The sequence below is a fragment of the Primulina tabacum genome, chromosome 16 (assembly GCF_025594145.1).
Source record: "Primulina tabacum isolate GXHZ01 chromosome 16, ASM2559414v2, whole genome shotgun sequence".
NCBI lineage: Eukaryota > Viridiplantae > Streptophyta > Magnoliopsida > Lamiales > Gesneriaceae > Primulina > Primulina tabacum.
Window position 1 is genome coordinate 22,565,625 of NC_134565.1, and position 11,230 is coordinate 22,576,854.

The window sequence follows — 11,230 nt, forward strand, 5'->3', positions numbered from 1 at the left end:
GGTACTTATTCTTTATGGTGATCTTGTTTAACTCCCGGTAGTCAATACATAGTCTCATGCTTCCGTCTTTTTTCTTCACGAATAGCACTGGGGCTCCCCACGGGGATGCACTAGGACGGACCTGATTTTTGTCCAGTAATTCTTGAAGTTGTTCTTTTAACTCTTTCAATTCTGCTGGAGCCATTCGGTATGGTGCCTTTGATATGGGTGCAGCACCAGGGACCAAGTTGATTTCAAATTATACTTCTCTATCGGGTATCTCACTCGGTAACTCTTCGGGAAAACATCTGGAAATTCTTGAACAATCGGTATATCTTCCATCTTTGGAATCTCCTCTCTTTTGATTTCATTGATCATTGCCAGATAAATCTCTTCTCCTCCTTTTATGGCCTTCCGGGCTTGTGAGGCAGATAACAAAGATTTTCTTTCTTTGGATTTTCCGTGATATATGATTTCCTCTTTGGTCGGAGTCTGAAGTATGATATTTTTCCTTTGACAGTCTACTATGGCATGGTTTTTAGCTAACCAGTCCATTCCAAAAATGATGTCAAACTCAACCATATTGAGTTGGATCAATTCCACTTCAAAAGTTTGTTTGCTGATAAAATTTTACAGTTTCGATACACTTTGTGGGTTTCAATTGTTTTGCTGGCAGGTGTTGCTACTCTTAACGGTTCATTAAGAATATTATGTTCAAGTTTAAGCTTCTTAGCAAATCTTCTAGACATAAACGAGTAAGTAGCACCACAATCAAACAAAGTATATGCAGGTATGTCATGGAGTAGTATAGTACCTGCTACTACCTCGTTGGTGTTATCAGCTTCCTCTTGGGTGATTGCATATACCCTAGCATTGGTCTTGTTCTCATTTTGCTTTCTGGGTCCCGCCCCTTTTTCTTTATTTTCCGGACATTCTTTAATTTGATGACCCACTTGTCCACACTTAAAACATGCACCTGTCTTCCGATAACATTCCCCGGTATGATACTGCTTACAGGTGTCGCACCACTTCCCTTCCCTGTTGCCAGTATTGCCAGAACTTCTTTGGGAAGGCCCACCTGAATAATTTGGTTTCTTAAACTTGGGTCCATTCTGAGTAGGTTGATTAACCATTGGTCTTTTGTTCTTGTTCTCTTCCTCGCGACGTTTGATATCTGTTTCAGCGCTCATTGCAGCGCCCATCAAATCCGCAAAACTGTTTGGATTGAATACTGCCAATGCTGACTGAATCCGACTGTTGAGTCCTTTTTTAAAGCGATGCATTTTTAACATTTCATCCGACATGATCGTTTGGACATAGGTTCCCAGATCATTGAATCTCGAAGTGTATTCCATTACCGTCATGTCTGGGGTCTGCTTGAAGTTTTCAAATTCTCTTAACTTCTGCAGACGAAATTCGGCTGGGTAGTATTGTTTCAAAAAATCCCTCTTAAAATTTTGCCACGTGATCTCTTCTACTTCAGCTAGAGATGGTGACACAGTTTCCCACCATTTTCGCGCTCTGTCTTCAAGAAACGGTGTTACAACCTCTACTCTCAATTCTTCTGGCACTTCAAGCAGGTGTAGTTGTGATTCGACATTTTTGAGCCAGTTGTGGCTGACTTCTGGGTCTGGGTTCCCATCGAATGTTGGAACTCGATTTCTTCGGAGCTATTCATAATGGTATTTAATCCCACGCGGTTGTGGTTCTTGAGATGGTTGAATAGCGTTAGCCAATGGGTTCACGAATCATTGCAACGTCGCTGCTACGATAGTAGCTATCGCCATCATATCTTCTTGACTGAGATTTACTCTCGGAGGTGGTGGTGGGTTTTCATCTTGGTTGGCGCCACGAGGGTTACGATTATTACGCGGTGATCTGCCTGCCATATCCTATAAACATGTATTTTATTAATTTATTCACCATAATGTAAAATCAAAATAATTTCATTAAATTTTGAAATATATACAATCAAAAGTTTCAAAACAAATGATTAATTAGATAATTCTGAATACAACCAATGCCTAATCTAGAGTCCTCTCTCTACTCGTCTATAACTTCTCCGTCTCCTACGGCCTCGTTAACTTCTTCTTCCATCGGATTTTCTTCTAGTTGTCCCATGAGTTCTTCCATGTTGACCATTTCATTTTGTAGGTGCTCAATGTAATTCTGCAGTTGTGTGTTGTGGTGATCAAGGTTGTTTACTTGATCCTGTAGTTCTTGTATTGTTGATTGGCTTACTTTTTCATCGATTTCTTACTCCCCGATTCGTTCTTCAAGACGGCGCTGCGTTTTGAGGAGACTATTACCCCGGATTTCGAGCGTAAAAATTCTATCTTGCGCTTTCTTCAACTCTTGCTTGGTGATCTCGTGTTGACGCTCTGACTCTAGATGATAAGCAGCGAAACGTCTAACGTCTTCGCGTAGCTTCTTCTCTTCCACTCTGGCTTCACAAAGATCCTCCATCATGCACACGTTATTCCCATCTAGCTGGAAGTTATCTCTCTCGAGTTTATCATTTTTTCCTTTTAGTGTTTTAATTTCTGACTCCTTTTCCCGAAGTTGTTTCTGAAGTTCATTTATAATGCTTTGAAAGTCCATGTTGGTTTCCTATAAGATAAAAACATTTTTATAAATAAGATACTCATCAAATTTTTTTTTAAATATGCAATAATAGAAAAATAATAGAAAGTTTCAAAATAATTTGGTTCACATAATATTTTCTTAGTCACAAGTTTACTACAATCCAGATACTTTATTATAATGCTAATCTAATCGAGCATTTCTCCGCCGTCGCTGTCACTGGCACTGTCGGCTCTGACCACCTCCATCGGTGCTACCTCTTCTCCCTCCATGTTCTCTATCACCAAATGTAGGTAGTTGTTCTGCTCTTGAAGTCTGTCCATAGTGCCGTGAAGCTTCGAAATGCACCGGTCCTATTTGGCGTTGAACTCCTCTTGGCGCTGACGGGCCTGCGTAGCACGTCCTTGTTCTATCTCTACTCTCTCCAGTAACTCCCTGTTGAGTGAAGCTAAGCACGCGATGCGAGCAGCATCAGTCGGTATATGTAGAATTTGGCTCTCAGCCAAGTCCAAATGATGAGTAAGTCGCTGCACGTCGGTCTCCAGTATGTGCCTAATCTCACTAAGCTCTTGTTTTTCTAGTTTCTCCCTAGCCAGTTGTGCCTTCAGAGTCGCAATCTCCCTAGCTTGATTATCTATGGTAAGCTGACGCATACGAAGAGCAGTCTGAGCGCGAGTACGTGGAGCAGCCATTTCCTAGGATAAAAGTAAAGCATCAGAATCGTATAAAGGATAGAAAGGCACAAAAATAGAAACAAAGTTGTCGTGGAAAGTTTTCGATACTAAGGATTTTCGGAACGATTGAAGGGCTAGATTTTCGAATTTTTCAAGGAAAATTTTCGGAAAGGATGAATGTTGGATTTAGATAGGATTGCACTAGGCTTTTGCCAAAATTCGACTTCGTCCAATTTTGTCTGTCAAAATCCCAGCGGGATTATGAACCTGGCTCTGATACCACTTAAATGTCACGCCCCATGTCCGAAGCGTAGGTGACATCCGGCATTGTTTAACAATTACTTGAAAACAATTAAGCCTCGTATCGAAATGCCAAAAAAAACCAGTCTTTTTCATAAATTTAATATTGTCTTTACATTGACAATATAATAGAAATAAACTACATCAGTGTTGCAATTGCGGAAACTAAACAAAGGAAAAGAATAAAAATCCCAATCTTGATCTCACCTTTCGATCACCATCCCCAGAACGCTTCCTGCTCCTTCTCATTCAGTTGTTCTTCATTTTTATCTGAAATTTGTAAGGGGTGAGTGTGTTGGGAAACACTCACCAAGGGAGGGTCGATCGATTTTCAATGATACATATAGATCTTTAATCTTTAAACAGTTCTTTAACAATCTTTCAAATCTTATTATTTTTATCTCATCATACAGAAACGAATCGAACAACAGACAAAGTTTTTCAGATGATTCGAAATAGTTCAGAAGCAAATCAGATATTTCGGACATAACAGACACAACACTGTTACTCATCTCATTTCCATGGTCAAATTGTCCCCAATATGTTAATCCTCTAAGGGGTGAGGCCAGAACTCAGTTTTAGACCCACCGGTGAGTGCCAGACAGAAATGGTTTTATACCCACCATTGGGGGCCAAACAGAAATAGTTTTATACCCACCATTTGGGGACCAGACAGAATCACAATTCTCCTCCCATTTCACATTCGAATCGTAACAGTGTACACAAAATTTAGAGACAACAGACAGAACTTATCAGATTTCACGGAGTTCAGATTTTCCAGACAGACACAGCGGAATCAAAGGAATTCGAAGCGTAGAAGAGAACACATAATCGATCAAAATTTTAAACAAAACAGATATCAATTTTTGAAAATGAAGACACACATACATGCATGTCATGATATACATATTCAAGTTTAAAAATACAAACGAATATATATCAAAAGCCCACTTACAGAATTTGCAGATTTTTGTACCAAGTTTACCTCTCGAAATCGAGCAGCACTTCGACGCAGGATTTCAGCACTTGACTGCACGAAAATTCTCTCCTCCTTGCTTGAGTTCGGCCTAGACTAGTGAAGGGTGAGGGGAAGAAGAGACGAAATTTTTCTAGGCTTTATGGGATGATTTTCTATCACACCTTTGAGCACTATTTATAGAGAAATCCTTGCCCCTTTGCCTCCCCATAGCCGTCCCCTTGGGCTCCAAGAAATGGAGTAATGGTTGTCAAAGCATACCAAGCACCAAAGGCCATCTCTTGGATCATAATTTTGACTTGGTCTCCTAGCTCCTCCCTTAGCTCAATTATGGATTAACTCAAAGGTCATCTTTTGCATATTAAGTTTGTCCTAACCTTGGCTCCTCTTTTATCTCCCTTTTTGCTCTTGTTAGGACAAGCTTAGTTGAGCTTCTTTGATCTGAAGGATCGAGTCCTCGAGCTGGGGTTTTACTCCTCCCGTGACAATACTTCGATTGATGCGGTTATTTGCAGCTCGGCCTCCTGTTGAGCTAATCCCCGAGCTTTGAAGCTACTTCTTCGAGTTAAAGTTGATGAAATCTAAGTTAAAATTCAGGTTATCTTGTTAGAATGAAATTTTTTAAGCTTAATTTGAGTTAAATTTCAAGTTTGAATCTCTTACATGATTTGCTTCGGATCGGAAAATTCCGGGTTCTCACATAAATAATCTTGAGCCAACCCAACTCAATATTTCAACCGAATCTTCAATACATAAATCAAGAACTCGGATTATTTATCAACATGGAACAAGTTTTGCTCAAAATTCATAATTAATTCGATATTGCCTCAAATCAAGATCTGCAAATTGGATATGCAAGAAAACTCAATGCCCAACAATTTTTCTTCACAAACTTTTGTCAGATGAAGTCATTTACTCAGTCGTTCATAATCTGAAACATACAACATAATTTTCGAAATTCTACATCAGTACAAATCTGGCACAGTCTAGTATTTTGAGCATAAATTCCTCAATATCCAATGGAATCGAACCAATTTATTATCATTTCAAAGAAAAAACAATGTTCTGTAACTTTTATTTGAAACCAAATTCAGAATCCCAACCAATAAATCCCAAAATTCGAATAAACAGAAGACATATGCACAAATCTGCACTAACTCGGAATTCCAGACCAGTTTTAGTAATAAAAATGTATCTCTTTCAATTCTTACTGGAATTGAGTTATTCAAGAACCAAATCGAAGCTAACTTGATTATCTACAAGTTTGATGAAGACCATAACTCCAAAATCCAAGTAGAACCATCCCATATACCCAAAATACAGTAGGCATAAAAACTGATCTTGCACAGAAACAAGAAACCATGCTCATCTCCATTTTAAAATCAAACCAACTCAAATAAAACATCTTCAACATCTTAATATCTCAAATATCAACTCAAATATCAATTATATCTTCAACCCATTTCCAAACTTGAATAAAAATATAATATACTTACAACATTTTGAAGAGATCACAAATCTATCCTTATTTCAAAATTTCCTTGAGCAAATCTCCCTTAAATTGAAGAATAAATTCGAAAATGGAGAGGGAAAAGTTTCGATGGAGGAGGAGGAGAAATGATTGGATGATGAATGGTGGAAGTAAAAGTGTTTTTACATATTAATTTTCGCATATGTTAGCGCCGCAGTGCCAGAATTTTCGAACTGTTAGTGCCTAGGCGGCGCTAGAACGCTTGAATAGTAACCTTATGAATAGTATTTTTTTTAATTCGGGCATTACAATTCCTCCCCTCTAAAAAAATTGATTTCGTCCTCGAAATCAAATCATTAATTTCAAGTCTACGATATAATGATCAAAACTGAAAGAAAGACTGAGAATAGAAGCATACTTCATTTGAATAACTCTGGATATTTATGTCTCATTTTGTCTTCTAATTCAAACACCTGAACCAGAAGTACTGGATAAATCAGATGCACAGGAAGTCGTTGCTAATGATCAGTTGATAGAGCATAATGATAACATTCAAATCATCCGCTCAGGGTGGAGTGCTGTGTTCTACCATCCCAGGACTATGGTGCGCCTATAGAGAGTGCTCAGACGATAGCAGCGACCTCCGCATACACTATGTCAACTCAACTATAGCCCCATATTCAATACTGCTTCAAATCGATATCCGCAAATTTGATATGCAAGAAAACTCAATGCCCAACAATTCTTCTTCACAAACTTTGGTCAAATAAAGTCATTTACTCAGTCGTTCATAATCTGAAACATACAACATAATTTTTGAAATTCTGCATCAGTACAAATCTAGCACAGTTTAGTATTTTGAGCATAACTTCCTCAATATTCAATGGAATCGAGCCAATTTAGTATCCTTTCGAAGACAAGACAATGTTCGATAACCTTTATCTGAACACCAAATTTAGAATCCCAACCAATAAATCCCAGAATTCGAATAAACAGAAGACGTACAAAAATCTGCACTAACTCGGAATTCCAGACCAGTTTTAGTAAAAATCACGTATCTCTTTCAATTCTTCCTGGAATTGAGTGATTCAAGAACCAAATCGAAGTAACTCAATTATCTACAAGTTTGATGAAGACCCTACTCCAAAATCCAATTAAAACCGTCCCATATACCCAAAATACAGTAGGCATAAAAACTGATCTTGCACAGAAACAAGAAACCATGCTCATATCCATTTTAAATTCAAACCAACTCAAATACAACATCTTCAACATCTTAATATCTCAAATATCAATTCTAAACTTCAACTCATTTCCAAACTTGCATAAAAATATAATATACTTACAACATCTTGAAGATCTTGAAGAGATGATCACAAATCTATCCTTATTTCAAAATTTCCTTGAGCAAATCTCCCTTAAATTGAAGAATAAATTCGAAAATGGAGAGGAGAGAAAAGTTTCGATGGAGGAGGAGGAGAAATGATTGGAGGATGAATGGTGGAAGTCAAAGTGTTTTTACATATTAATTTTCGCATCTGTTAGCACCGCAACGCCACTTTCTAGCACCGGAACGCCAGAATTTTCGAACTGTTAGAGCCTAGGCACCACTATTCTAGCGCCTACGCGCTTGAATAGTAACCTCGTGAATAGTTTTTTTTTTAAATTCGGGCATTACATACGGTGGCATACCATTTTCCATGAATTTTTGGTTGGCAGAATCAAGACAATTCTGAATCAGATTTTATATTTTCTTGTTTTTTTACAAAAATAAATAAACCGATTAAACAATGTTAATTTTTATAAACAGGGGGCCGAAATGCAATAAAACTCTAAAAAAATTGTGGATACATCAGTATTTTTGGACAAATGTTTTTGCTTGAATCTCTTCTACAAGAGAAGAAACCTATGAAGCATAAGCTCTCCTAGTTTTTGCACAAGAGATAGCAAGATTATGACCTTTTATTGCCGTGTATCATATAAGATTCACCATTTTGGACTATGACTATCGACGTGTATCCAATTTCATATTTTTATGTAAATTGTAAATTTACGGATTATGCTACTCGTTGCATGACATCAACAAAACAACACATGAAGACTAAGTCAATGAATCGTGAACCCTATACCCCAGTAGTCAAGAGGCATGTTCCCCTCCACGTTCTCAAATCATGTTGAAGCCAAAACGTAAGCCATGTACTACCCGAGCATCTCGAAGTGGTTACCGACTCTGGTACCCTATAAATACCCTCAGCCAAGAGAGTTCACTTTTCATGACTCACTAGCACTTACTATATATACTCACTATATAGTACTCTCATTTTCTTTGCGTGAATACTTGACTGATTTGAGGGTCGAAGTAACCACGTCGTAAACCTTTCCAGTGCCCCACTTGTTTTTCAATTCCTGCGCCCCATTTGTTTTTCAAGTGTACAAATCATTCAGCATAGACTCCCCCCACGAGCCACAAGCTCCCAAAGGGAAGGGACATTTCTCAGCCCGATAAATTGCATACCTAGCTCACCTAATTTACCTGGATATCATCATTTACCGTGAAATTGAATTCAAGAAAGACGGGTAGTTAAAAATAAATCAAGACAACAATGGAAAATAATATGAGACATGATCGTATGTATATCTTCATAATTGAGCTAACAGCATGTGGCAAAAGAAAACTGACTCACCAAAACACACCACCTTAAAAATATATAAAGGCATAGCCTTAGTGTAAAATTAATAATAATAGAGGAGAGAAAGCAATACATGAATACAATTTCGGAGTTAATATAACTCTTTAAATTTGTCAAGATAATTAAATCATAGAAATGGCAACACAAAAAATTAACCTCACTCATGACACACCAATAGTGTAGCTAGGGATTATAGTATGATTTAAGTGAACGGAGGTGCAAAGATGAACTTCAACTAACATTGATACCAACTTGCTTTAGGGGGAAAAAACAACTTGTGAATCGTCTCATATAATAGAACCACCATAACATCAAAATCAGTGGTAAGCTAAAATTCACTTGCAGCTTGTTGAATGCAAAGTTTTCAAATTTGAACACCACTTGTGAAGAAATTTTGATTTTTTTTTCTATTCCAGATGACAGATTATGTGCTTTATAAAAGCTTTCTATCGTTCTATGGCTAAACTCATTTAAAACATCTTATAAATTGTTTTATGAGCTTATAAGTTGTGAGATCTTATTTTAAAAATAAACCGTTCAAATGTTTGGATGAACTTATTTTAAAGAAGTTAAAGATGTTAATATGTTTGATATAATAAAATAATTTTAAACAACTTAAAGATGTTAATGTATTTTATATTATAAGATCTTTTTATTGTCAAAATTATCAAATATATATATAATACTATGAGTTGATGCAAATAGTTATATATATAGCTTTATATATAAATAGCTTTATAATTTAATATTTTAAAAAATAAATCTATTTTATATTTATATTTAGAAAAATTTATGTTCTTTTTGAAGGAAAAGTATTTAATATTATTTTTAATGTGTGTAAATAAAATGTTGATTTAAAATTTTGTAGTTAATAATTTATTCAAAAAATATTAACACTTTTGTTTTTTATCCTAATAAAAATATATAACAAAATTGTATTTTAAATTTGATAAAAAAACAAAATTGATAATTTACGAATTTAAGAAGTGATTATAAAATAAAGATTTATGAAGAGATATAATAATATTTTGGAAATGTGAAATATAAAATTAAGATTTTTTTTGAAAAAATGTGATGTATCTAATTTTTTCAAAAATCGTTTATAAACTATCAAACAAGTTTATTTTCACATCTTATAAATTGTTCGGTAAATTTGTGAAAAATCCCTCTGCACATCTTTGAATTAAAATTCATTACCTCACAAAAATTTTTTAAGATTTAGTACCCTACAATTATATGATTTTAGTTTTAGCTCCCTACAAACCCAAAGTTACAATTTTTGCCCTTTTATTATTTTAAAAAAATATATAATTTTATCCAAAAAAATTACACATGTATTCTTCATATAAAATATAATTTTTAAAAAATTTTATTTCTCAATTATCATTAAATAAGAGTAAATACTTATTTTGACATACAAAGTAGCTATTATGAGGTTTCAAATACTTGATTTCAGTCATTGAATACTCCAAATATATAAGAAAATATTATATTTTCGATTAATCACCACAAATTCTGTCATTGTTGGTTTTTCATGAAAAATGCATTATGATAACTTATTCATGTCATTTTATTTTATTTTTTTTTTTAAAAAAAGAAAAACATAGTTCACCACTCATCATGAGATAAGATTAAATATTTATTTTGACATACAAAGTACCTATTTTGGAGTTCCAAATGCTTAAGAAAATACTGGATCTTCGAGCAATCGACATAAATTCTGTAATTGTTAGTCTTTTCATTGAAATTGCATTAGGATGACTTATTCATGTCATCTAATTTTTGAAAAAAATACAGTTCCTCACTAATCATGGAATTAGAAAAAAATTACTTATTTTGACCGATAAAGTCCCTATTTTGGGGTTCCAGATATTTGATTTGGCTATCTGAATACTTCAAATGTGTAAGACAAACTTGAGTTTAAATAATATTAAGTGACTTTTGATGGTGTCATTTGTGAAGTTAAAATATGATACCTAAATTGGTACAAAGAGTATCTAATTAGAGTCTACAAATACATGATTTTACTCCCTACATACTCATATCCAATTATTTGGGGATGTCAAAATATAATTTGAAGTTAATATTGAGTGGCAATGATGATGACATTCATGAAGTAAAAAATTTGATACCTAAATGAATACAAATAAGACATAATTTGAGTCCATAAATACATGATTTTACCTTTAAATACTCAAATTTGATTATTTGAGTATGTCAAAAGATATAGTTTGAAATTAATATTGAGTTACATTTGATGGTGAGATTTGTGAATTAAAGAATGTAGCACCTAAATTGATACAAATAGCACATAATTCGATCCTACCTATATTTGATTTTACCATTTGAAGACTCTATTTTGATTATTTTGGCATATAAAAAAATATTTCAAGTAATATTGAGTGACTTTAGATGTGTCATTTGTGAAGTTAACTATGTATGGGGGCTGACGCCTGCCCAGTGCCAGAAGGTCAAGGAAATTGGTGAATTGATGACAGGGGAGCCGGCGACCAAAGCCCCGGTGAACGGCGGCCGTAACTATAACAGTCCTAAGGTA

The 11,230-nt window shown here is 35.1% G+C and overlaps 1 protein-coding gene across 1 annotated transcript; it reads right to left on the bottom strand.

Moving 5' to 3' along the window:
* Positions 1–572: 572 nt before the first annotated feature.
* Positions 573–2,121, bottom strand: LOC142528410 (uncharacterized). The gene is made up of 3 exons (XM_075633457.1): positions 2,038–2,121; positions 1,749–1,871; positions 573–1,649 (listed from the first exon to the last, which is right to left on the bottom strand). The coding sequence occupies exons 1-3, from the start codon at positions 2,119–2,121 to the stop codon at positions 573–575; spliced, it is 1,284 nt and encodes a 427-aa protein (XP_075489572.1).
* Between the last annotated feature and the right edge of the window lie 9,109 nt (positions 2,122–11,230).